The sequence below is a fragment of the Mycteria americana genome, chromosome 4, assembly GCF_035582795.1.
Source record: "Mycteria americana isolate JAX WOST 10 ecotype Jacksonville Zoo and Gardens chromosome 4, USCA_MyAme_1.0, whole genome shotgun sequence".
In the NCBI taxonomy this organism is placed as follows: Eukaryota; Metazoa; Chordata; class Aves; order Ciconiiformes; family Ciconiidae; genus Mycteria; species Mycteria americana.
In genome coordinates, this window is record NC_134368.1 from 21,669,355 (window position 1) to 21,697,222 (window position 27,868).

General features: G+C 40.9%; 1 protein-coding gene across 1 annotated transcript in view; it reads left to right on the forward strand.

Annotated features, from left to right (window-relative positions):
• Positions 1 to 12,309: 12,309 nt before the first annotated feature.
• The window catches only part of RBPJ (recombination signal binding protein for immunoglobulin kappa J region), a 60,830-nt gene continuing 45,271 nt past the window's right edge, over positions 12,310 to 27,868 (forward strand). The window contains exon 1 of the mRNA XM_075499877.1: positions 12,310 to 12,424. Within this exon, the coding sequence (XP_075355992.1) occupies positions 12,405 to 12,424 (20 nt within the window). The 5' untranslated portion in view covers positions 12,310 to 12,404. The remainder of the gene's footprint in view (positions 12,425 to 27,868) is intronic.

The window sequence follows — 27,868 nt, forward strand, 5'->3', positions numbered from 1 at the left end:
ATCTCCAGTATGCCTGGGGAACCTCCTGTATTATATGGTTAGGAAATACCACTGCAAAGACTTATTCAATCAGGCAAATTCAGGGAAATAAAATACAATGCTGTAAGTGGGTACAGCAAGCAGTGAGAAGGGATGGAGGACAAAAGCAACAGAGGTCCACAATAACTGTATGTGTGCCCTAGGCCAGCTGCAAATCACTTAAATATTGCTTTCATAAAGCTACATAATTGTATTTTATGAATCCATTATTTCCTAATGGTCATTTATCTGGCCATTAGGCATTAGAAAATTCTGGCAGATGTTACTGCAGAAGCAATTCAGAGAAAAGATTTGGAAGAAGATACATTAGTAGGTTTGTAAATGAGTTCAAGGCAAGATATGTTAAGAAACAGCATATAAGTGGTTTGGGAGTAAAAATCAGGCCAAGGCTCCACCAGGCAGTAAATCCAAAGTTACAGCAGTTAATCCCAGATCAAAAATATCACCGCCTCTTGATGCAATGTACTCAACTGGTACAGCTTAAGGTAATAGATTAAATTTGTTCAAAAAGACAAAACCTTGCCTCTGTGCAATTTGGGTTTGATCAAGTATCACCTTGTCTCCCACAGCTGTCACTTAGGCAGCACAAAGAATAAAGCTGGCATAAACAACCATTATGTGTATGTATTATGTACTCTGGTTAATACAATATACTCTCCATTGTGCCTGATCTGGACTGGATATGGATTGCCCAGAGGTCTGGTAACTTGCAGAGCTTGTCTTTATAAAAACATATCTACAGCCTCAGAGATAAAGTTGATGAAGTAAAGAGGCAATGTAAAAAATAAAACTGTTATTCTGGCCTAGATTTTCCCAAAAGCTCATCTCCCAGTTAAGTACCTAAACAAAAAGTTTCCAGTGCAGCCCCTGGATGCTGTGTGGTTTCAGCACTAGACTCCTAAGCTGTATGCCTAACTGGATACCCACTGGGCTGGGCACTATATAAAGTCATTTCATCTGGGAAAAAAAAAACCCAACCCTGAACTCTTTTGTTCACACAATGACAGATTTACAAAATAGAATTTAAGAATACAGTTTATCCAGGGCACCATTTCTTTTAGGTTTGCCACAATATGGTCGGGGAGGAGAGAATATTCCATAAAAGAGAATGGTTTAGCAGGAACGTGCCATAGAACGAGAGTAACAACATGGTTATTCAATTGCTCATTTAGTAAAAGCTTTATTTTTATCAGAAAAGTTATTTTATTAGGCAGAATGTATCTATTATTGTGTTTTGCATTTGTTAGTAAACACAGGACTTGTAAAATATCTCCCAAATAGTGAAGTCCCTTAGTTATCCGCAGAAAACGTGAAACGAGCCCTAAATTTCCCCAGCATTATTTGAAGAATATGTCTGAACTGTGTCCAGAAGGATGACTGAGAAACCCAATCTATTCCCCGTGCTCATCTAGTCACTAGTTGCTAGAATAAAGCTGCCAACACAGGTGCAAGCAAGTGCCAAAAGGGATGATTTCCATGATGCAGCACCTGCCTATGGGGGACTAGACACACGGGACAACACATCACTTCTCTTGGACTACTGATGGGAATGACTTTCAGTCCCTACACATTTGGGGCAGATTTACATCAATTACCTACAGCTTAAAGGCTCTTTATCCTTTCATTTTATTACTAGTGTCCTGAGAGAGCCACTCTGCCAGCGTCCCCTCCCCTACCTTCCCCTCAAAAATTACAGACATCAAGTTATTTACACTTTGCATACATTTTAATATGTATCTAATCTAAACTATACATTGACTACTCTTCTGCAACTTTTTGCTTCAAACTCAGTTCCACAGCACTAGATTGTTAAAAAAAAAAGTTGTTCTTTTAGTTCTGATCCAACACTGAAAGGCTGCCTAATTGCAGTACGAACCTGTGCAGTTCAGCTCTGTGCCAAATGGCTCCGGGCAAGTGCCCTCCAAGTACAAATATGTAACTGAGCCTGGTGACGTTTTCCGAGGGAGCACAGCAAAGGCTGCTCAGCATGTCCCCGCAGGCTCCAGAACCAGCTTTGAGGCTCCGGCAGCTGGGGTGTCCTGGTGCCAGCAAGGCTGGGGAGGTGGAGTCTGGAAGGCATGTGGGTGCAGCTACCTGGAGGTCTCCTCTTCCATATTATGTTTCAGGCAAAACATCTGAGAAGGCTATCAGACATTACATGGACTGGAGAGGCTTTATGCAAAAATGCCCAGAGTGGAGCTTAGTAAAAAGCAACTGAGGGTAGGACCTAACAAGATTGGGTTTGCTTGTGCCAAAACCACTAAGTATCAGATGAAGTGTCAAAGATTATGTATGTGGTAGTGCTGTGACAGACACTGCAGCTATGTGAGGCAGGGAGTACAGCAGTCCTTCGTGTGATTTTGCTAGTACAGCATGGTTTCTAGTTATTTGGCAATGAGCCTCACTTAAAAAATGTTCTGGGTCCAGCTCCACCTGCGCTTTTCATACTTTCCAGGGCTGCTGCCCATTCCTCTCACCCCATGCTGGCACTGCTGCCTGTATTAACAGTGCTGATGCTGAGACCAAACTAATAAACTCAAGTTGAATACTGTTGAGTTTGTCCCAAGCAATGCAGATGTCTTTGCACTGGGCTCCATTGCTCCCCTGCTTCCATTTTGATGCAGTGCAGAAACACTGGACTTAGCCCTGCAGCAAGCTCGCCCAGACTGAAAAGTTGTGCTTTACGTCTATGCCTTAATGTACAGCACGGAGACCCACCTCCAGTTCTAGGCACCAAAGGTGTCACATCTGTACGCATATGTTCGGCCAAGGGTGCAGAACAGCACTAAGTGAAAGGTTTGCAATACCCTACAGTAACACCTGATGTGTCACACTGGTGTTGTTGAAGCAGCCGGTTTTAGCAGAAGAAATGCATTACTCACTAGTTGTTGTTCGGGACGAAGAGATGCTAAAACTGCTCATTCGGTTTCAACATCACAGTGACACAGTTGTACTCATCCTGTTTCCAGGAACTGGCCAGTTTACGTCAGTCAGGGCTCTCTGCACCTCGCTCCAGCACATGGCATAAGCCCCGTAAAAAGAGATCTGCACAGACAAGCTGGGGTAAGTGGCAGAGATCATCTTGCTGCTGTTACAGAATAGTATGTCCAAGTGTTTAACATTTATCATCAAAACTTTTCCCATTTAACTATCTTCTATAGAGGAGTTTGTAAATAGGAAAAGAGGAAACACAGAGACCCAGGCACCCTTTTAGCGATGCTACGTCAATTACAAATACAATGATCACTAGGTTTGGGCTTATTGGTGACAGTTTTTCTTCCCTTCAATTTGTGTTAGGGCCCGAAATCACAAAGCTGTGATCCCCAAGAACCTCCTTTGTAATGCATATCAACTTTCGTTGTGCGCCTTTGTTCCCAATGTGACGGAGCATTGTGGTGCCTGTGTCCAGGGAGCAGGTTCGCTTTATTGTTCTTGTAAATATGTACTGCTGGGCGCAGCTCGGTGGAAGGCATTGAGTTTGTGCATGACTGACGCCGACCCGGACAACTGCTCTGACCCCCAGCAGATGGTGGTGCAGGGACTGCAATGATCTGGAAGTAATAGCATGTGCCATTTCTTTTTGTTTGGAACAGACAGCCAGACCCTGCATTTCCCTCCCCTGCACAGCAACAGCTGTATATACAGTACAAACTGGCGAAACCCTAACTGTCGCTCCAGTCTTCCTCCTCTGCCATTAATCAGAAAACCTTGGGTGCTGAGACTTCATCGAGATTAAACACTGTATGAGCACCACATGGCTCTTTCCAACGTTAATAAAATTGTGTGCATTGGGGCATAGATCAGTTGCTTTCCTAGAAAAAAGTGAGTAATCGTTAAAAATACCCAATACCTCCAATATTAGACTCGGTAGTGGTGGATTTGCTGTTTTTTAACCTCTACCCAGAACAAGCCAGGGTACAGGAGTCAGTATTAACTAAGAATTTTAACTTTTAGACTACAAATAGCCTCTACTGTAGCTTTAATAAGTTTTCATTGTCATTCGTATTTGTTTTTATCAGGGACCAAAATAAGTGTTTGTTGTGAAAGGAAGGTATAAAATGGGTGAAAGTCCACAAGTGATGGTTTTTTCCAAGGCCACGGGAGATTTATTGCTTCAGAATGAAAGCGGAGCAGTTGGTATTTGTTTTTGTAAGTGAGAGGCCAGATTTTTTATAATTTATTGTATATGGGACATCTCATCAGAGGTCAAAAATGACAAATTATAGCGTGTTAGAGTTAATAATCATCCACTGTATGCTTGGCCTGTGTTACCAATCGCCATAAAATTGTCCTGACGGTCCAGAAGGGAACTTCCTTGGGATGGACGGAATAACTGCTCCCTGCCCCTCCTCTCCCAGCCCCAGCCGAGACAGCTATCAAAGAAAGGGGCTGAAAACCAGCTGCGCTCTAAACATCGTATTTCTGGCTGCTATAACGCTTCTGCAGGCTTGCAGCCGGCAGGCCAAAGAAAGGCAGACTTGCAGCACTCGAAATGAGGAACAAAGGTAGGGCAGCAGTAATGGCAAGGAAATGCATTTCTTTTTCCCCAAAACCTCTTCACACTTTTTCCCCACTCTGTACTGGCATAAACACCTCTTGAAGATTTTGCACACAAGACCCTCAGCCTATAAGCCCATGTCCTAACTGTCAGACCACTCCTGCGAGTGGACAACTTTACATTGTTTAATTCAGAGCAATCTCCCTCTTTCTGTGCAGGGGAAACCTGTCCTGGTTTTGCCTCTCTCAGACTCCCCACATTAATGAAATATTCCTGGGAGCACCTGAAATCTCCCAGGCCTCAGCATCACGACATTGCTATCAGGATACAGTCAGCCTCTACTGCTGGGCCGTCAGCTGGGATGTGTATTTCTCATTATCTTTCATTTAGCAATTTCATCCTAGACTTGAGAAATGACCTGGTAAAGTTTGCTGAGACCAGCTTCAGTTTTGACAAGTCTCCATCTTGTGAAGAAAAAACAAATGTTAGAAAAACCCCTGTTCACCTCCAGTATGAAACCACCTTGTGTTCATCACCCATCAGGGTTGGGTCAAGGGAAAAATGTTTGAATTTCTCTTTATATGACTTTTAATGAAAATTATTATTCAGTCTGAATTCCTTCCAGACTTTCCTGATCTTGTTTCTAGTCGCACTACCTCAAATGACAAACACTTAAACAGAAGTAGCTTTACTTTCTTGACTAATCCCATTAGCTTTAATGAGTCTAATCGCATGAGTAAAATTACGCATGTGCTTAGCTCTTGGCAAGGTCAGTGCCAGTAATGAGCAGAAAAACAAACTGATAATGAAGCCATGGGTAAGAAGAATGGCTGGATATCTGGATTTCTAGAAAAAGATACAGCTGTCTGGAACATTAAAAATGAAACACCGCTTGTTAAGATTAAAGAAGAGAGAGTGAACTCTGAACTAAGACTGACAATAAATAAAATTATACAGAAATTCTTCAATTAATTAGCATCCATGACATGTCGTCAGTTACCTCCATAACAGCTATAAGCTCATTACCTTAGTTATGACTTATCTGTTCATCCATTCATTTATACAAAGCTCATCAATATGATATCCAAGCACTGATGAACTTTAGCATTAAAAGGTCACGTGTAATCCCCTAAAAGGATAAAATTCAAAAGGTTATTTTATTCACAAGTGTCAGCCACCCTGGATCTGAGCAATGAAATATTCTCAGGCAATTTGTATGGAATTTATTTTCATTAATTACTGCCAGAAATAGTCATTCTTTTTTCAGGATGAGGATTATGGAAAATGGGCTACAGAACAGCAGTGGCTCAAAATGAGAGTGGTGTGGAAGTTAGACTAAGTCCACAACAACTACAAATTGTGCAACTGTTCTTGACAAAAGAAATAGTTCAAATAGGTATCAATGTGGCAGTATTACAAGATAATTATTTTTTAGGATTATGTGTTCTTTGACCATGCCTTTAGACTACTTCAAAAAATCTTCTGTTTCAGGCATGTATAATTTCCTCAATGTTTTAAATAAAGAAACAGCCCAAAACCAAGTATTATCTTCATAGCCTGAGGCCATGGACAGCCTCTGTAAGCCACTAAACATACATAATTAGTTTAACTTCTTCATACAGGACCAGCATGAGGCTTAACCATCGCAAAATTCTCCAAATAGTGTTTATGTGGTACCTAGCTTTATACGTTTTATGAAGCAATTAATTTCCTAACTCCTCTCTCTACCCATAACTAGGAAAATTCCTGTGTGCATGTATTTGTACGTAGAATTACAGGTTAAGGATTTCTGTCTATATTTCCTCCCATTTGACATAGCGTGTGGTTATGACTGGGACCTAGACTTTCTTAGTACATAGAAAAATGGGCTGGTTTATAATGTCAAATAGGTTTTTAGTGGTAGTTTTATCAAGGGGTTATGTGCAGTTTGTGGTTTTCTTTTAGAGGAGGCTGCTGAGCTCTTTTTTTGTACCTTGTTATACTTAGTCTCAAATTCCCTTAAGCACTATATCCAGCAGAAAAATGTGTATAATCAAGAGTGTGGGTTTCTCTTGTGTTTTGTCAAACCAAATGAGTTTTCATTCTTTGGAGGCTTTTCCAAAAACACATTTTACTTGCAGGTAAAGGTGAAGCATGTCAGCATACATTTTCTCAAAGAGCCTCATGAATGGGAGAGCAGACTAGCTGAAAAAATGAGCTCTAACTCAGTCACCAAATTACAGGCTTGGGTGTGAGCACGTCTCTGGCAGTGTAGATGGTAAACTAATATACATCATGAAAACAACAGAACTGCAACAGCAGCTCTGGTTAAATAGTTTTTCTGCACAAAGACATCTGTTTTCACATTGGTTCAAAACTGTAGCATTGCAAATTCAGTTTGTATTTATATACGAATAAAATCGATACAACATGTGGAGCCATATCATAATCTTTAAATCTTCCTTTTGCTTTGTTAATTACTTGAGATAATTCACAGTCTAACTCACTAGTTCAATCTTTCCTGTCCTCTTGATTTCAGTGGGATGCAACTAATTTCCTTTGGCGTACTCTGCTCAAAGTCAGTCCTACAGGGAGCAGACAGACTGAAAAGGAGCTGTATCGTCTCTAGCATATTTTGGAAGTGCGGAGGAGATTTTGACACAGTTTATCCTGCTGTACTCCTTGTCAGTAACGACTTCGTAATCCTGCGTACTGCGGTTTAATCTTAGAACTGGTTTGGTGGGTACACATGCTAACCGTGGCATGAGGTCAGGGCAGCGTGGAAGCCGTGCTCCCGGCAGCAGCAAGGTGAGGCCCGATGAACCTCTGCTCCACCGGTGTCTGTGGTTGTGAATGCCGGGGTGCCGGGTCTGGTGGGTGGCGGGCAGGCTCTGGCAGCCTCCAGGACATCTTACTCCCCAGCTGATTCACAGGTTCACTGAAGTCTGGTGGTACCTGCAGGGGCACCCTGAGGATGGGGAGGCTGATGGCAGCAGCCACTGCTGCAGACAGCACCGCTGCAGAAGAGGGCTGTGTGCGGAGAGCAGGGCTAAGGGAATAACCTGGTGCCACACCTAACTGGTGGACAGGCACCATGTGCACAAGTGGAGAGGAGTGCTGTGTAAGAGAGGCTCAGAGATGGATAGCTGTTTATTTGAAGAGCTCAGTAAAACTAAGGAGAAGAGAGATGCAGGATAGTTTATGTGCAAACAGAAAGAAATTCACCTAATGGAAAATAACTGAAGATACTTTTCTGGGGTAGGGTGAGGAGCAAAATTTAATACCATGCAATGTATCTTAACTGTGTTCTAGAAAAGTATTTAAAAATAAAAGGTTACAGAAGTCAGTCATCAAGCTGTTCACACTGTTAACCTACATAACCACATGATGTTATTACTGTTAACCTCATCTTCCCTCCCCCTCTTCCTTCCTATTGTTTGCTATACTCACTTCTTGCATCTTGCCTTTACCTTATAAAAATGCTCTGTGAAGGGACTGTACTTGTTTGCAAGGCACACTAGTGAGGCCCAAGCCCGACTGTAGCTTTTGGGAACTACCACACTAAAGCACACTTATGCCTTAACTGGCATAAAGATGCAGATTCAGATTTTTCTTTGCACTACTGTCCTCTCTGAAGTTATGACACACAAGCGAAAACTAGTTAACAACGCTCCTGCTGCAGATCGCTAACTAGCCTATGCTTTATCCCTATCATCCTCAAGACAACGCTGCGAATCCTCTGAGCTATGTTGAACAATAGCTTCCATTTCAAACAGCAGAGGCACTTCTGACATCGAGTTGTCCAGCCAGCAGCTGAAGCGATAACTTTTGTTGGCATATACACTGAAGTTCAGATGAAAGATATGTTCTGTGGGCAACTGCCTGTTTATTTTCTTCCCTAGACACGCGGTTAAACCACATTGTACATCCTGTGCTTATAAAATTCCAGCAGGGTTATATCACAGTACCTACTACTAGAATGTGTGATTTACACCATCAGATACAAACTGCAACATCTTAAGATAAACCTGCTGCTTATAATGAAGATTCAGATAGTTGTGTGGTTCTACTACCTACCATGCTTTTTAAGTCACTGGATTTTATAAATAGCTAGGATTTTATAAGACACACTATGAGGTTATTTTTTTATAAAAAGACATTCAGCTGGGAAGGAGACCTGTCCCCTTGCGTGTCTCTTTCTTACATGCTTGTGCTAAGCACATAAGAGACATGGGGTGCTTCTACACAAATGGGTGCAGGTCTGTTGTCTTCTCTTCTTTCTCCAAGCCAGCGAGGTGGTAGGCACTTGCCAAACAAGAAGCCAGACAACATGTTAGCTAGTGCTGTGCCCAAAGGAATGAGCTTAGGGGAAGCCCACAGCCAAGGCTGAGCTGGAGAAAGTTTGGTCCAGACTGGTCGAACAAGCTGTTGAAATCTTCAGCCCAGTTACCACATCTTGCACTCAGCACTCCCTGCTCCCGTCTGCCCTTCTGCTCCAGAGCTGGGCTGCTCGTGCTCCGCTGGCCAGCAGCTCCGTCAGTACCATCGGCGAGATAAAACTCCAGGCCAAAAGACCTCCTCCCCGTCCACATAGAGGGCCTGATCCCTAATGACTCTATGGGCTCTTGCTAGGCTCCCTGCCTTTTCTCCTCTTTCCACCCGAAGTAAGATCCTGAGAGGATGGGGGAACCATATGAATTCCCAAATGAAGCTGCTGGCATCCACTTAGCACAGATGCACGGACCTGGCTCTGTCCACATCTGCACGTGTCGGTGAATCCAAAGAAGTAGGAGATGGTCCTGTCCCCCAGTTTACAAGTGAGAGTAAACTGGATTTCCTTCTACAACAACCTTCCGTTTTCGAAGGCAACTAATGATTCTGAGCACCCAGCTGGAGTTACCCAGCAGAGCATCTGCTTGGAAGAAGAGTAAAGCCCAACACTTGTTGAAATCATACCCTTCAAAGGCACCTCCCAGCCGTGCTTCTCCAAACTGTCTTTGAAGTGACAGGCCTGATTCAGAACCCTTCCACCAACCTCAGCAGGGCTTAAATAAAAAATTCAAACTACCGATTTGCACAGCAAACACAAAATTTTAAATGGTGCAAACCTTGTATTTAAATTTGTTTTTCTACCTCAGCTCTGGAAGCGTTTACATTCATTACAGACCAGAAAGTGGGGCCTAGTTCCTCAAGGTACTAGATGCTTTCAGTTTCCAATAAAGTCAACAAGAATAGCTCACACTCTACTATGTGAAATACAAACTTTTAGCAGCAAGAAGAAAATTCAATGCATGAACACTATTAAAAAAGCTTCTGTGGTTTTATTATCTTTCCTTCCACTGGCTACTCATGTAATTTCAGGCTATTGTTTTTGATTTGAATAGTATTCCTGGCCTTTTGAACTACAGATTGTTTATAATCAAAAAGAAAAAAAAATTCAATGGTTATTTGTTTTATAATGTACTTCTGTCAGTGACGGAAAGGACTACAATAGTTTCTGTAATTATTAATTTTTTTAAATAATATACTTGCTCCAGCATCCAATTAATCTGGTTATTAATCAAAATGCCTTCTTTGTAAAATATTAAGAGTCTAGACACTGCAGATTATTGTGTGCTATATTTTTAGATTTTCCAGTTTGATTCAAAACACACTAAAAGAGGGGCCCCAGAAAATGACCATCTAGAGACAGTCCATGGCAAATATCCAGAAACCATTCTTAATGCAATGGAGCTAGCACAGGCTGAGATCATTCTTTAACCTTGGGAGAAAAAAAAAAAAAGGGGGGGGGGTGGGGGGGAAGAGAGAAAGAAGATGTTTTTAGGAAGAGATTTCCAAAGGGATTATGAGTTGCTCTTTGCAAACAATACAGAGGATTTCCAGTATGCATTGTGCTTTTGCCGAGAACTGCGCCTATGAGGGAGCCAATCAAAATCCTTTCATACCTAATGAGGAGGGGGAAATCACGATGGGGAAAGTCCCCTAATGATAGCAAACAATAGCTGTTTGTACAGTGAGTAGAATTACAGCAAACTTTGTTGCCAAGCAATCTCTTAAAACGTGATTTTACTCATCTGAGACATTATTCATTGAATTAGTATTAGCAGTGGAGAGCATACGTGGGACAGAAACCCAAAATCATATTCACGGGATTACTGAAATGTTATCTTTTTCCCTAATTTGGGAGACAGCAGAGGTATGGAGGCAAAGTAATAAAAATTATGTGTGTTTTGGAATCTCAGTGGATCAATGTTGCATTTGTGCTTAAAGTTAGATTGACATATTATACTAAAGACATACAGAGGAAGTTGAATGGACAGGACAGAATCCTTGATGTAAAAGGATTCATTTTCAAACACGGTCTTCTAATGGACGATCAGACCCTCACCTTGAAATGGTAATGTTGTTAAATTAATCCAAAACTGGGGTCTTCTTTTTTTGTTACGTCAAAACGTTGGAGCACATCCAGATAATTTCATTTTGCTGATACCTTCTGTTCCCGTGCCTACATTCAGCAGTCTATCTGACAGGTCACCACAAGGTTCGCTTTATTGGCTGGAGTCTTAGCAGACTCAACAATTTTTGTTTCCTAAACAAATGTATCATCTTACGCATTTTGGTTGCAGATGACAACAAAATTATGAAAACAGGCTTTTCATTTAAAACTGATTTTTCAAAACAGTGGTGTAACATTTCTACGTAAGAAATCTATCAGATCCTTCTAATAGCTGAGCCTCTACATCCCAGCCTCTTACTGTTGCTTTTTATTCACTATTTAGAAAAGAACTTCTTTTTCATTTCCCACTGGATTCCGAGCTCTTTATGAATTAATTTTCAAACTCAATAAATAGGAATGAAACAGCATTTGGTCTGTACTGCCCGACAGAGCTATCAAAAGCAATGATATAGGTTACCTGCAGCTGGTGGGTTTTGACTTCCTTTACAGCTCTGGTAGGAAACCCAAGCTGCTCAACAGTTATCAACTTGGGTTTGTTTTTGTATGATTTCAGTGATTCAGAGAGAGCAGACATGTCACTTACTGACAAACCTTCCACAAAAGCTCCGGTTTGTACTCCTGAGAGAATATTCAGTCTATACTGGCAAAAAAGCATCTCCACCTTCCCACTACACCCCAATGCCTACCCCACTCCCCCCACTGCGGACTGAAGGCCCCGTGTCCCTGCTGACAGGGCCTGCAGCAGGCTGGAGACCCCGCGGGGCCCAGCCGGGGCGGGCAGGGAAAGCCCCGACGCCGGGGCCCACACCAGGCCCCCACACCGCGGCCAACGCGGGTCGCAGCGCAGCGCGGCGGGGCCGCCCGGCGCCCGCCGAGGCCGCGCATGTGCCGGGCCCAGAGGCAGCACGAGGCGGGCGGCCCCACACGCGCTTCGCGGGGGGAGGAGGCGGCGGCGGCGGCGGCGAGTTCCCCCCGCCGGCGCTCCCGGCCTATCCCGCGAGCGCCCCGTCCCCGCGCGCCGGCAGTCTCCTCTCCCCTCCCTCCTGGCCCCGATGGTCTCTCCCCCGCCGCCGCCGCCGCCGCCGCCGCCCCCCGCGCTGGCCCGTCCCCCCCCCGCCGGCGGGGGAAGGCGCAGCAGCGGGACGCGCGAGCGGGCAGAGGGAATCCCTCGGTTCCCCCGCCCGCTCTGCTCTCGCGAGAGCTGCCCCGCGCTCCGCTCTGCCCGCCGGCCGGCGGCGCCCCGCTCTCGCGAGAGCAGCGCGGTTCCCACGCCTCGGCTGTTGTGTCTGAGGGGAGAGCCCGGGCGCTGAGTGGGCGGTGCGCGCCGCCCCCCGCCCCGCGCGTGTCTCACGGGCCCGCGCACGCGCGCTCTGGGCCCGGGGAGGGGGGCGCTCTCGCGAGAGTAGGAGTTTTGGCGAGAGTTTGTGGAAGATGGCGCCTGTTGTGACAGGGTAAGTGCGGGGGGTTCGCAGCGCCGCGCCGGGAGCCGTCTGTTTCTGGGGGTGCCCGGGCGCCGGCTGCTCGGCTCCCGCCCGTCGGCGCCTCTGCCGCCGCTCTGGGGAAGCGGGGGCTGTCCTCCGGACGGCCCGGGGGCAGGCCCCGAGACGCAAACCCCGGGGGGCTGGGATCCCCCCCGGGTGGGCACACGGGAGGAGGCCCCCCGCGCCCCGGCTGACGGGCCGCGAGCGGCCGGGCTGTCCGGCGGCCGCCCGGCGCGGAGGTCCCGGCAGGGCTGGCTGCTTCCTTTGCTCTCCTTCTCTCCGGCACGGGCGCACCGGTAGGGACTCCGTGCGGGGTCAGCGCTCATTCTGGCTGCTCCGGAGGGGGTCCCTCTCTGAGGGCTTCCTAGAGAACAGCGGAGCCCAGCGCAGAGGGGACCCAGGGTTGGCACAGGCCGTTCCTCCTTCTCTGTCGCCCCAGCTCATCCTGCCGCAGGAGGGGGACCCCCGGGCTCCCTCGGTCACAGACCGGGAGCGCTCGGACAAAGGCTTTTGCTCCTGTGGTTAGGAGAAGTTGAGCGCAGCGTCCCTGCTCTGCCGCAGCCCCCCTCGCACGGCGGGGCCAGCTGGAGGCCCCCGGCCCGGCCTGCGGAGTGGCTCTGCCACCCACGGTTGCGGCTGCGGTGGAGCGCTCTCGGTCGCGCCGAGTGCGGTCAGGCTTTCCACCCCTGCTAGCAGGACACCCGTTCCTTGGGGCTGGGGGACTGAGGTTCCCTTTTTCTCCTCCCTGTGCACCGTTCCCAGGGCTTTGTGGAGTTTTAGCTGCCTTCCTCCTAATATTTGCATTGCAGTGAAGGGTAGCAGCCTCCCCACCCCACCACGCCGTGCTGGATCATAATGAATGATAGTTGCCATCCCTTTCAGCCACACTGGGTAATACTTAATCATGGCTAGCCAGCTGCAGCGTGTGTCACTGTAATAAGTGACACCCTCTTAGCCACCTACAGCTGATGAATAATAACAGATCCACTGCCAGTATACAGCACGCAATCTCACCTGCAGTGTTACATTGTGTATTGCCATCCTCACCACATCTTGAGTTCTGTGGCTTTTTGTAAGTGCTGCGTCCTTAATTTTGGACTACGCTGAGCACGTGTGACCTCCTTCTGTGTGCTGAGGGAAGGGACAGTCAAGAGAAGAACAGGCTGTTTCTATACTCCACCTGTTTGTTCCAAATGAAATCTTGACTGGTAAAAGTACTGCTGTGTCCTTCTAAAACGTGGACCTTATTTTATGATTTCACAGTGTGTCTGTGACCTTCTGTCTTCCCTGTGGGATTACATTGTCTACAGCATTGGCTCTGTGGTTAGAGAGCAACAGCCTGCTTGGGGGTGGGGTGGAGTTGGTGGTTGATGCTTTTGTTCTCATGGAGAAGGTAGCATTATGGTATTTTGTTGTTTTGTTTGGCTGCAGTAGTGTTTCCAATTCCTCACTCTTGTTTGTTGAAAACTAAATCCATGCTTTTGCTTGATTTCTCTCCTGGTAAAGGCATCTTGCAGCTCATACACGTTTTCCCAATTAAATGTTCTTCAGGGAAGCTGGTCTTGTTTGTTATGGTTCCTGGAGTGTACTATTGTAGAGGTTAGAGTTGAAAGAAGGGAGCAAATGCTTTTAAAGTTTGCTATGAGTCTGCGCTCTAGTTAGTGATTAAGTTTTTCCACGTTTCTGTTAGTTTACTCATCTGAATATTTGGGCTTTGTTTCCTTTTATTTCTTGATTATTACAGGTTTGTCAGAAGTATTCGCGTGTTTATGACGTTACTTTTATCCTTCTCAGAGATATGTTAAAATGTTGACAGTAACAACTGTGGATTTTTTTTTTTTTAATAAATGATGAAATAATTTGAACATTAGAAAAAATAGCATTTTAACGAGTGAAAAAAGAGTTTAGGATTTTAATGCTAAATTTATTGTTCAAAACCTGTAAGTCAAATAATTCTCTGAAAAAGTAGTCTTGTTTTCTTATTGCTAAATATTTTTAGCGTTGGTAAAATGAAGTCTGTTAACTTTGGTTAATGTTATAGTTAGATTACATTAAGGAGACTTTTTTTTTTTTATTACATGACCTGGTTTTTTATTATATGACCTGTATTAGGATTAAAAATTGATGATACTCCAGGAGCTGATTTTTTTTTCCAAATAGTCAGCAAAGACAGTTTTCTTTCTAGACTGTTCTGTAAAAGCTGACTTGCACAGGAAAAAAGTGCTTGAAATTAAAAGGCTGTAACTGAAGAATATAGTACCCAAATGCTGCATTGGATTTTAATGGGCAGCTTGCAGTTCTTGTGGGTGCTCAAACTTTGAGATAAAGCTTTTCTGCAGTCAGTGTAAGCTGAATGTAAAAACACAGTTTTTTCCTGTGAAAACTGTATGCCTAAACCCAAATTATGGTACATAGGTTTATGCTGTGTTGGAATGGAATAGTAGGAATTTACTGCAGTAATTTTGGGAGGCAGAGTACATTACCACTTTCTTGTTTGCAGCATGTGGCCCACTCCTGCTACTTGCATCACGAGGAAGGTTTTGATCAAAATTGCCTGTATGTACAGTATGACTGAACATAAATTGCACAGTGGCAGAACTAGATATAATGAGAAAGTACACAGAAACTTGAAACAAGTAACTGAAAATTAATTACTAACTATTTGAACTATTATTTAAAATGAAGTGGCTAATTTATGGCTGGGATAATAGGATAGTATTTTGGGGTTTTGTGGAGTATTTTTGGTTTTGTTTGTGAATGGTTTAGGGAAACTCATCGTTTTAAGATTACAAAATTAATGAAAATGTTATTTAATTAGAGAAGCATGTTTTGAGTGCAAAACACTTTGTTTTAAATAATTACTGATACTACAAAAATACCTGTAGGCCTCAATTAGTTTGAAAATTGCCGTGCTAGGCCTAATACAACCATATGACAGAGAGAATTTCTAATCCTAAAAACTTAATTTTGTGTCATTTTAAAATGACATAAAATATGGAATGGTGTCTTCTCTGTAGCCTGGGACAACCTGCTCTTTAAAATACTAGAAAATAATGCAAGAAGCCATTGCAAAAAACCCTTGCAAAGATTCCTATACCAGCAAACAAGTGAACAAAATTTAGAAACGGTAGATAAAAATGATAAATGCTAGACATAGATTTGAGTACTTGATTACCAGTGGAAACCTCTGTAATAGCAGTATACAAGATAGTATTTGGATTATATTTCAAACAAAGGTTGAGAAGCCTTGAAAAAGACAAAAATAACTGAGTGGGCTTATCGCTGGTATGATGTTTTCCATAGGCACTGTAAAGTAGAAAATTGTTTTAGTTACACTTTTCTAAGAATCAAGCTATTTAAGTTATGTGTCTGAATTAGTCATCCCAAAGTTCTGTGGTTAAGAGGTGTTTCCTGACCCAGAATACTAAACGATTTAAGGGTAAGGGAAGATGCATCAGATCTGTGATGACACAGAATGTTTGGCATCAGGGCAGTGAATTTTAGGTAGTGGTCTATGTGTGACAGCCATCTGGTTGTTCTGTTTGTTTGTTTTTAATAAGAACTATGGAAAAACTTGTAGGAGGTTTTTGAAAGAAGGTGGTACTGCTTTGTGGAGTTCTTCCAAATAAGAGAAGTTCAGAGATGAAAATACAACAGTTTATCGAAACTTTAACCTCATCTACATCCTGATTAGTAATTTTAGGATGAGGACATTGGCCAGTAAGGGTCTTGAAGTAGAGTGTGAAGCGGATGCTGCTCAAGAGATGGGGGGGAAGGCTTGCGTGATCTGACCTTAGGCTAAAAAAAGCTATCTAGAGAGGAATGTTCAGAATAAATAGAACAGGGTCAAGTCTGGATTTTGAAAGATGAAGAAGGATGCTTCACTAGTTCAGATGTGAACTTCTGTGGTCACAGGATAAAATTTAAGCTATTAAATGCATGTCTTAGTGATGTGGTGGGCATTGCCAGGATCTCAAAACCAGGTTATTTCTAGGACCTATAGAGAACCATGGTTTGAGGGCTAATGCTTAGTTAAGAGTCCTGAAAGTTAATGAGTTGTAGTGGTGGAAAGGAGACTGAAGCAGTGTTAGAAAGAGCAAGACCCGTGTTTTGTCTATGCTGAGACTGAGCTGATAGTGATGCATCTGTACAGAGAAAGAGAGATGCAAGCTGAGGTGTTAGCTTGGACAAACACAGGAGATACAAAGTAGAAAGTATGTTTCTGATTAATGGCAGGGAGTTTTAATAGTTTAATTTGAATCCTGGCCCTGGATAAAGTGAAGGAGAATGGACAGGAATGCAAGACAGAAATATATTAAATGATTCATAAAATAGTACAGGTGAATGAGGAGGCTCCTTCAGGAGGATACACTGAAAGAACAAGTAGAATAAGGGATGAATCACGAGAGCAACAATGCCAAGGAAACCAGGGAGAATATTTCCAGAAAAGAAGCACTGCTGGTAGTCTTGGGTGATTGACAGGTCTAGGAAGATAAGAATTACATATTGATTCTGAGCCTCATCATAGGGTTAGGCTGCAAGAGATGTTAGTGAGAATGGTTTCAGTGAAGCTCAAGGAGTGGAAACAGGATTATATAGGCTATAGGAGTAGAATTCAAGGATGGGATCTTCAGGCTACAGTTTTTACTGTCACTGGAGATTTAAGCATAGTGCTTATTAAGATTTGAGTAATAGCCTAACTACGGCTATTGTATTGTGTATATGCATATGATGAGTGTTAAAGGTTGGGAAAAACTCATTTACAATCAAATGAGTAGATGGTTTTGTGTGACTAACATTTAAATCATTATCAAGGAGCATGTCAGTGTCTTAAGTCTGGCTATTGGGAAATCTTTGTGAGCACTATATTCTTGAAGGAGTCTCCTGAGATGCTTGCAAATATTCTTTTAACCTTTTGTAGTTTCAGCAGGAGCAATTTTATGAAGTTAAGCTCTTGATTTGGATTTTATTTGCTTTCGTTGTTTATTCATTGTATTAAGTAGCTCTTCGTCATTTCTGACTTATTCTGGTTGATACAGAGCACAAAGAAACTTTGAAAAGAATCTTTTTATAGCTTGATTTCTCCAGAAATAATCTATAGACTGTTTTATTAGGCATAATATATGTGCATTTTTTACTGCTAGTTAAAAGGCAGTATTCTTTGCCAATAACTCTTTGCAGAGATAACTGTCTTTTTAAGTATCTTATTCCATACTGTGAATTGTATAAATGATCATGGGTTTGTGAAAGAGAGTTTCTTTCCTCTGACATGCTAATTTCTACTTTGCAGTAATAATTCATTCTAGGGTTGTTTTTCATTATTTTGAACCTAAGCAATTTCTATATTTAAAAAGAAACTAAAGTAGCCTATAGCTACTTACAAAGCCTTCCTAAAAGACCTGTGGTGCCTTCATGGGCAAATATTTTGAAAAAAGATTTTATAGTCAGTAACTCATTTTTGGTGAAGAGTACAGTTAAGGTGCAGTACATACCTATTCTACACTATGTTTGGTTTTTGATAAAATTGAGGAGAGAAATTGTAATTTTAGATTTGTAAAATACGTATTTGATACAAACAAGTATTCTATCTTATGCAATACATTTGAATCTCTATTGGGAATGAAGATTGTAGTTTATGCAAAATATTAGTTTCACATTTGGAGAGCAAATCATGTCAGCAGAATTTTAAAGTTTCAGGACATCTTTTCTATGTTTGTAATATTTGCTACCCTAAATTCTTCGGATATTAATTGCAAGCACATTATTAACTGACCTATATGGCACTGTAATGTGCTGAATCACTGCCTCCCAAGAGCATTTCACAGGGAAGGTGTACTTTTAAGTGGATTTTTTTTTAAATTTACATTATTGCAGTATTTTAAAAAATCGAGCAATTGTACTGTCTGCCTGCTTTTAAGGAGTTGCTTATTTTTTGCTGTGTATTTAGGTGAAGAAGGGAAAAAGATAAACGTCACTAGCTGTCTTGTCAGATGAAATATTAATTCTGTTGACAAAACTGGATATGCCTTTTAAGTCTTGCCTTTTCAAGGCAAGTTTATAATTATAGGTGTAAAATTATATGTTTAATCTTACTGAACTTTCATTATTTTTATGTGGAAATGCTTATAATGTTCTAATATTGTACACTTTTCATACTTGTCTTGAACATAATTGCACTAATTAATAATTAAGGTTATATGAGGCAAGGAAATAATATAGAATTATGGTCATCTCTTTCCGATGTAAAACTCAGAAAAGAAACAGCCGATAAATTTCTTTGAAGAGAAAAATTATTAATAGAAAGTAGCAATTTCCATATCATTATATTCTTACTGAGTCTTGGAAAAGTAAGCACTAAACTTAGAGTTTGACATTATCTCATTTCCTGGGGTTCTTCTTATGTTGTGGTGCTCTTTACTCATAATTCGCGCGTGTGTGTATTTTGTGGTTGCTACCTTTTTTTAAAAAAAATGTTAAGTACCCTTTACAACCTAAAGAAACTCTCTTTCATTGCCTGTTTCTGTATGACATCATAGGCCACTTTTCAGAGCCTATTTATACTATTTAAAAGATTTTCATTTTCTGAAAAATATTTCATAGTCTTCAGCTGGAGTTTAGTTAGCCAGATAGTGATATATGGCCATATATCTTCATGCTCTTTTGCTTGTAAATTAATAAACTGCATATTTGCAGTGATAAACTTTTTTACTAAGAAAGAAAGAAGGTAGGGGTTTCAGTACACACAGTGTGAGAAATCTCTTAATTAAGCTCACAGTTTTACATCCTTACAATAGACAGAGACTATAACTTTACAAGGATAAACACTATTTTTGTGTTCCATTTAATATTTTTTATAATTTTTTAAAAGCTTGACTGATCTGTAAAATTTTGCCATAAGATATAGTCATTATAATGTTTTATTATTTTGATTAATTGGATTATTCAGTGAATGACATGCTACTGGGGCATGATTTATTCTTTCTAAAGCAATCTGAACATTTCAGTGAAAAGCATGTTTCTTCAGTAAGTTTGTGAGGCTCTTTTTTGAACATGTCTTTTTATGTAGATAAGTCTTGAAAACATTCTTTTTGAATCTAAGTACATATTTCTGTAATTATTTAAATAAAGTTGTTTTCATTGCTTCACTTGGAAAACATGAAGACATTAAGGTCGTCGTGTTAAGGTATAACTTTTCCTCATTTGTTTCTCATTCAGGAGCAAGAACTATATCCTTCTCATTGTAATTGCATGACTAACTTGTATGAAGTACCATTTAATCAGTATATTCGAAATCCAGAATGCTTGTTGTAATGGGCAGCAAGCTGTATTAGCAAGTGGTCATTTTTGACTATTATATATTGCAATGGGTCCTAGTCAGTCTTTTGATTGTTAATCTAATTATTTATAGTTATTTGAGTAGCAGAACGAACATTTATAATTTTCCCTTTATGAGTACAGACAAATGTACACATTTTTCTGTATGTGTAAGAAAAAAGTGTTTCTATTGATACTCTTGATAACATTGCTTGGTCTGTAGAACATTTCATCTGCACTTTGTTTTTTTCACAGCTATACTTGTGGAGTATTTCTAGTGTGTGGTGCTTTGGGAGATTACCAGGAAACTTGGTATCAGAATGAAACTTGATCAGGAAGCCATGAAATTCAGAATTTTCTGAGCCTGGGAGAGGGAACTGAATTGTGTAAAATGCTGGTCCCTAATATTTCTGGACCATAGAAATGGTACAGAGTAAAAAAAACTCTCTCGGCAATATCCTACTTTCCTTTTCCTGGCAGCTCTTATTTTAACTCTATAATTTAATTTTGTTTGGGAGCAGTGGCAGAGGATCTTGCAGGCAGTGTTTCTTTTACAAGCTGTGGATTAGGAACTGCCAGCATAGAAAATAAGGTTAAACTTGTTTGCTCAGTAGATGAATTTGTGAAACTAAGCTTTTATCAGGTTTTGATAGCGTGGGGGCTCTCTGATAATGGCTTACTGCTTTCACCAGTGCTCTTATGTAAAGCGTACTTCAAAATGAAGGTCTAGAGAATCAGAGGTGCGTGTGCTCACTCTGAATTTATGCCATTGCGGAAGAGTTCTAAGGCCTGGCATAATAGAATAAATAATAATTAAACTTACTCAGTTATTTTGTTGTTGTTGTTGTTGTTCCAGCCATCTGCGTAAAAGCCCTTCATGTCCTGAACATGAAAAAACAAGCACAAAAAAACAGTGACTTGCCAAGGTTAAAAGCAGAGTCCATGGAGAGGTGGAAATAGGATTACTGTCTCCTGATTCGGTTCTTGTTGCTCTGCGTGGTTATGGGCTGTTCGCTATTCAGAAACTGCTGGGTTTTGACAGGTGGCATCATGTCTTCTCTCCCTGCTGTGACTGTGAAAGATGGTCAGAAGATAGCAGACTTTTTTAGGTTTTTAATCTGCATAGCAGAAAGATATGGTAAGGAAGACTAAGAGAGACTGTATTCATAATTAATGTGTTTTGGTAATAGTGAGGGATATTGGAACAGACACTAGCAAGATGCTCCTTTTACGTAATTGAGACATAAAAGCAATGGATAGGGCATGACCAGTGGATAAATGTGGCATGAAGAAAAATGAAGTGACGCTGCAGTGTGCTGTAGCCATGTCTTTATACTACTGAAGAAATTATACTGTGTAGGTATTTTATTTTTAAATTAAAAATATTTTACCACTTTCCAAACCAGCCGGCCAGCTCTGGCTTCGGTAGTGAGTGTAAGAATTCAGAAAACAAAAAGTTTTATTGAAAGACTGGTGCTATTCTCCATGTGTGTGTTTCTTTTCACGCTCTCTTAGTTTTGTAGTAGATACACAGTGATGACTAGTAAAATCCTTAATAATGTAATATCTTCCAGAAGTGAGGGGGATATAGCAAAACTATTTTGGACGTGTCTTTTCTGTCCAAGTATTTTTCTGGCCAAATTTTTTTTCTTCTGCTGTTCAGCACTTCTTTGCCAGCACTGAGTCCTGGGGTGTTGGTTTTGGTTTGGGTTTTTTTCTTTTCCTTTTGCATTCCAATTTTTTTTTTTAGTATTGCATGGTTGGTGTTGGTTTTGGTTTGTTTTGTTTACATGTGCATTACAAATCTCTCATTAATAAGCTATGCAGAGCAGTTAATCAAAATAAGTATTTGGGATCGGGCTTCCTTTTTGGAAGAGGCTTGTAGCACGCTTGATGCATTGTGACAAACTCTTTCAGTCAGCACAGATGACACTAACTTTGAATCCTAATCATGATGTAAAAGTTTGAGAGATTTTCATATAAGTACTAAATTTACAAGGGTGGCTTCCAATAGTAATTGTTCTGCTGCTGATTATGGCTGATTAAGAGTGTGCCTCTTAGTTTGTCTGCAAGAGTGGTAGAAGATTATATTATGTAGAGATAGAAAATAGGGAGTTCTCTAGATCTGAAGTAATCTTTTACCATAAAGGTCATCAGAAACAGGAAAGTTAAGGCATAAAAACTTATTCTAATATCTATTTTAATTAATAATACAGATGTTGGCCAAGTTCATGTTCAGTTTTGACAATACAGTAAATAAGATTTGTGTTTGCAGTGCTTAATGTTTAGCTTAATGTTTAGCAGCACTCCCAAACTGTGTTAAAACAAACGTGAGAACCACACTAAAACAAACGTCAGAACTTTTTGCATTTTTATTTGCAATATGCAAAATACCTGTATTTCACAATAGTTAACAGGCAAAGCAAAGGAGTCATTATGAAACAATGTTTGAAAAAGGTCTTACTGAGAAATTTTACTCACAATTAACTTGTTGAAGTGAGAAATCATACTTCAAATGGTAGCCAAGGAGAAGTGGACCAGGCTCTTACAGTCATTTGCAAGTGTTAAAGGCTACTTGAAAGTATAGGGCAACTCTTTTTATTGGATCCCTTGAGCTGTAAGGATAACTGTTCTTCTTTTCAACTAGCTGCTGCATCTACATATAGGTTTTGAGACTGCAGTAAATAAAAGGTGACCTCAGAAGATATGCTGAAGGTACCTGTCAAGGCAGAGTTTGAAGCCAGTCCGTGTGTGAGTGTTCCCTGAATCTAGGCTGAATTTCCATATGGAAATAAAATATATAAGAACAAACTCTGGACATATCCAGTGGTTTTCCAGTGTTTCATCCAGATAGTTTTTCTGGACAAAATCTTTTTTTTTTTTTTAATATTGTTCAATACTTGGCAAGCAATTGGAAAAACTGAACTGACTCTTAGCTGTTTCACCTTATTGTTGTATGGCACCTAAAGTTAGCAGTAGACTGGTTAGACTTGTCAGTTTGCGTAGTCGTGAAAGTCGTATTGCATCAGTTCAAATTTGAAAGTTTATCTTTTTCAGTTAGAACAGTTCTTAAAAAACCCAAAAAGCAACAGACTTATGTTTGCTAGAAGTTACTAGGCAGTGATGAGTATTACATCTGTTGAGATAAGAGACTTCTTATCTGGAAGTTTTCCTCTGTGTGTCTGGTGCATAGGATTCAAACTGTGGGTATTGTTGTTTAAGGTACTTTGTTAACATAGATTTTACTGGTGGCACTTTTGATACTTTCTCTGTTGTATTCAGTATTCTCCTACTTAATGTCCTGATTTTAGGCAATTTCCTTCAGTAATGATATTACTTTTTTTTTTTAAGATGGATGATACTATTCTACCAGTGTCCATATTGTTTTCCTAACTAATATTTTCTCCTTTTTGTTTTGACATTGGTAGAAAAATGTGTGTAGCCACTGCTTGACATTCCTTTCTTCTGATTCCAATTTAAATTGGGTCAATTCTGCTTCCTCTTCCTATATATACAGTATACTGAAATAATGTTGATTTTTTAAATTTTACTTAATTGCTTTCAGTCTTGTTCTCTCCTGAATTTTGTGACCAGTCCTCAATTAGTTTTGCTTCTACATCTCTCTCTTTTATGGAGTAGTACACCAGAATACTTTCTCTCCCCTTTTTTTCTGTGAAGTTTCTATATAAGCCCTATTCTCTTTGTTTCTGGGCAATCTCTGTTCACTTACCTTTGTCGAGAGCAGTACTTCCAGAGTAATTCCCAACAGCGTTGCGCTGTACTGTGGATCTGTCCTGTTCCTTCTTTTCCTCCCAATTTTTGCTCTTACTAGCCCTGTAGGGCTTGTGGTGTGCTTAGAGCATCACCACCATTATCTACAGAATGGGGAGGTCACTGTTACTACTCCGCCAATGTGATAATCTAACAACTGGATGTTTTAAGTCAAGTCCAAACCCTATTCCTTGCTTTTTGGAACTTGGAGCTTGGCTGTATCAGTGTCTTTGATCATGAGAGGGGATATCTTATGAGCACTGGTATGCTGCTTGTCTCCCAGCTGAAGAACTGTTGAGGATTGGAGAGAAAATAGAATCTAAAGAATTCAAGAACCCCAGATATCTTGTGTAACAAAAGACAAAACATTGGTACAGAGAGATGAAGAAAATTAAGTTACATGGTGAAAGCCAAAGAAAGATCCTAAGTGTTAATATTGTGAAGGCAGAAAATGTATTTTGGGAGGGATAGGAAGAAGACATAGCGGAGGATCACTTTATTTTGGAGGAGTTCCATTATTTCCTTTCACTACCCTTCTCTGTTTTGATATGTTTCTGTCCTCTTCATCATCTTAGAAGTGTATGGGAAGCTATTACTATTTTGTTATCCTTTTGCTACTCCAAGAGTGATGGATAAAATAGAACTTTGAATGGATTCAGAGGCTGTAATCTGTTGCTAGTGGCTTTGTAGGGAGTGTATTGAAAGCTGTGAAGAAACAGGACACTTTGTTCTTACTAACATGGTTCATTTCTAAAGCAACAGAACTGGGAGAAAGGATTGTTTTTGAAGTGATGAAAGCAAACACGGGAAAGCTGAGACCACGTTTTGAAAGCTAAATTCTGTAAATAAGCATTGCCCCAAAAGGGGTGTGTGTGTATACAGATAAACTTCAGGTTGTTTGTTATACAGCTTTGTTATACAACTTGAGTTAATATTTACTATACAGAAAGTTTCTTCTAACATAAGATGGGTTAAAAGAGCATGTGTAACTTCTGCATAAAATTGTAACTCTTCTTTTTGCCTGGTTCAGTGGTTGAATACAAACATTAGATTTGCTTTTCTTAATAACTTTTCAGAACCTTAGAGAAATAGTATTCATACTGGGGTGTTTTAATATAGGTTAAAAACTACTAGTTTGATTGAAAGAGTTCTCTCTACCTTTGTTATTCTCATCAGAGAAGGAATCTTTAGCAGTTTGTAGATTTTGTGATACACTTGTCATGAACTTGTCTGCTATTGTTGCGTCACAAAAAAAATACATATTTGAAAGGTTAACATCAAGATATTCCTGAAATAGATGTGTAACACCGATGTGCTTTTTCTTTCAACAGGGAGCTTTGGTTTACTCTCAGTGATTAAGCAGCTCATGTAGCCCTTTGGCTAAAGCACTCTTCCCCCCCTTCATTTTGCAACAAAATTTAAAAAGTCACATTGGCGTGTCCTTTGGATATCAGAATTGAATAATAATTCCAGCCAGCGAGGCTCGATGTGTGCAACCTTTCTCCTTTGGTAAAAGGAACCTTCGAACATTCAGTCTTGCAACACTGGACCATAGTTGGAGAAACAGGAAGCAAACACTTAAGCTTTGTCCCAGATCTTCATTGCTCCTTCTGTCTGTGGCCTCTTCCTTTTTTCAGCTGCTTTCTTAATTTCTGTCTTGGAAGCCAAAAGTAACTTCATGCTGTTCTCCTAAGAGTTGAGTCATTTATCAGCTTCTTCTTTGCCAAATAATCTGTAATGGAATCTACTACATTTTCTTCTGCCTGAGGCCGTTTATTGCATTGTCCACTTGCTCTTGCCTTTCTGTCTCAGTCCTCTTGATTTCTTATTGTGTCCGTTTTCTACAGTGTCTGCAGCTAATTGTAGTTGTTAGAAACATCTTCTTGAGGACTCTGAGTTTAAAGTGCCCTAGGTCTTGGCACAGTATTGTTCCTGTAAGTAGCCTGTATTCAGCTATTACTCATACTGCTTGCAAACTTTATCTGTTGGGTGGCATGCAGGTTCAGAGAGCCCTTTTAACAGGGGCTCTAGTATACCTAGTATGGACTGTGTTGGTTTTCATTACAAAACCAGTCAGGATAACTGGAGCTCTCGGGACCTCTCTATACTCCTTGTGTATTGTGAAGAGTGGTGCCCTGATGGTGAGTATACTTTAGGTTCGTCCCAAGGTGTGCTGGCATGGTCGACCAGATCTTGTAACTATTGAAAGTAGCATAGTTGAGCAGCTGTTGGGCGCCTGTCACAGCATTGTTTGTGTAGTTAACAAAGATATGTTTCCTAGAGGAGATTGTGCTTTGTAGTTGCCAGTCTCCGGGGAAAACTGGAAAGTCCTTTCTTTGGGAAAAAAACCCCTTGAATAAACAAAAAAAACCCCCAAACACCCACAAATGCCAAATACCCTTTTTTTTTTAAAAAAGAAAAAAAAAAAAAGGTCTTATTTTGTTCTCAAAAGTTAGAAACATCTGGTAGCAGGGCTGTATTGTGTGGGACCAAAGCAAAACTGCTTGGGACCCTCAAATGTAGAAGCTCTGTTTTCTTTCTTACTTAAATGAGCTTTCTGAAAAGCAAATACATGACTAGTAGAGATTCATTATGCTTTCCCTTACTGTTTGTAGTTAATTTTATTAATAAACATTTGTATTACCATGCCGCATTTGACAGCTGGCTTTCTGCATGTACCTTCAGACAGCTGTGGCATTCTGTCACAGCGCTCAGGTCAGTGGTGAGTGTCTGTGGCTTTTGAGCCATGTGATTTGCAGGCTTTTCAAGCGTCACTCAATATGAAACTGGCTTTGCTGATGTCTTAAAAGTGAATTTTAGTTCTGGGGCAGGGTGACCCTTTGAGGCTGATGGTACTGATGATGCCAAGTTGCCTTGGGATTCCCTTGCATGTCTAGTGTAGCCCTATTCTATAGCAGAAGTCTCCCTTGGTCTCTCCTCTGCCTCACTGGTCTCCAAAGCACATAGTATGTGTCCTTTACTATCTACAGTATGCTTGGACCATGTGAGGTCCAGTTATTAATAAAAGCTGTGTTCATTCTTGGCATCAACATTGGGCTCAGAAATCCCCTGAACTGAAAATAGTCATAGGCAGGAGAATGTTCAGGGGAAGTACCATTTAGGCTGTTCAGCTGTCCATTAGTCCTGCTGTTGGAGGTGGACAAATGGGTTGCTGGGGCCTTGGCCTGAAAAAGGATAGTCTCTGCATCCACTAGCAGTGGGAACAGAAGGCCCTGCACCTCCGGGTGGACTGTCTTAACTCTGCCCTTCCTCATCATTGCCTCACTTGCTTTGCAGCAGCAAAAGAGCGTGGAGGGGACTGGATGGACAGTAGTCTGGGGTTGAGGAAGAGAATGAACTCTCTAAATACAAAGGTAGATGATAATGTATGTGTGTGGGTGTGGAGGCATCCTAATCTTTTGTCTCTTGATTCTCTTGAATTTTCTACTGCTGCAAACACTGTGTTGTCTGAAAACATTTTGGAGGTAGGAAAATTAGATTTCACTATCTCAGTGTTGAAGTTTTTGTCTGATTCTTTAAAATTTTTTTTGTTAAGGTATGGAAACATTGAAGACTTGGTGGCTTTTCTGTTTTACACATGTTCTTGTATTTAGCTGTAGGGAAGTTGGTCTTTCTCCCCCCAAGGGAGTTTCCTGTGTATATGGAAAAAATACAAAACAGAAGTGAAAAATACCTCAGGCTTCCAAACCTGCCACTCACATTTCACTTCTCCCACTACCCTTCTTGTCATAGAAACAGTCCAGCAGTTCTTCCTCTGTCCCCACAGCAATACTGTCTATTTAAAGAGCTAGACACCATCATAGCTAATATGATAGGTAGATTGGCACACAAAATTATTACAACAACCTGTGAACCACTGGGGAAATAAAAAGTTACACAGTGAAATACTTTTCTTGTGTTTATCTTTAAATTGCCAGAATGTTTTATTAGGCTTTCTTCAGGCTAGTAAACATAACATAATTTGATACCTATTCCAAGAGGTTTATAGTCATAAATAAATTTAGTATGCAACTCATGGGGTTTTTTTGTTTAAAAATCCAGTTAGGGTAGGGGCCCTAAAATTGTGTGTAACTCAACAGTTAAGTTGCATTTTGTAATTTATTATTGTCATTAGAAATTCTGGAGACCCTCTGCTTACAATCTGACTGTAGAGCAAACAGTTGGTTTCTATATTTCATATGCTTGGGTGAACAGCATGTAGATAACAAATTGAAAAGACTTGTATGATGAAATGCTGGTATTGTATTCTATATGTGTGAATGCTGTTTTGACAGTATTTACACTTTCCCATAACCACATAAGATAATT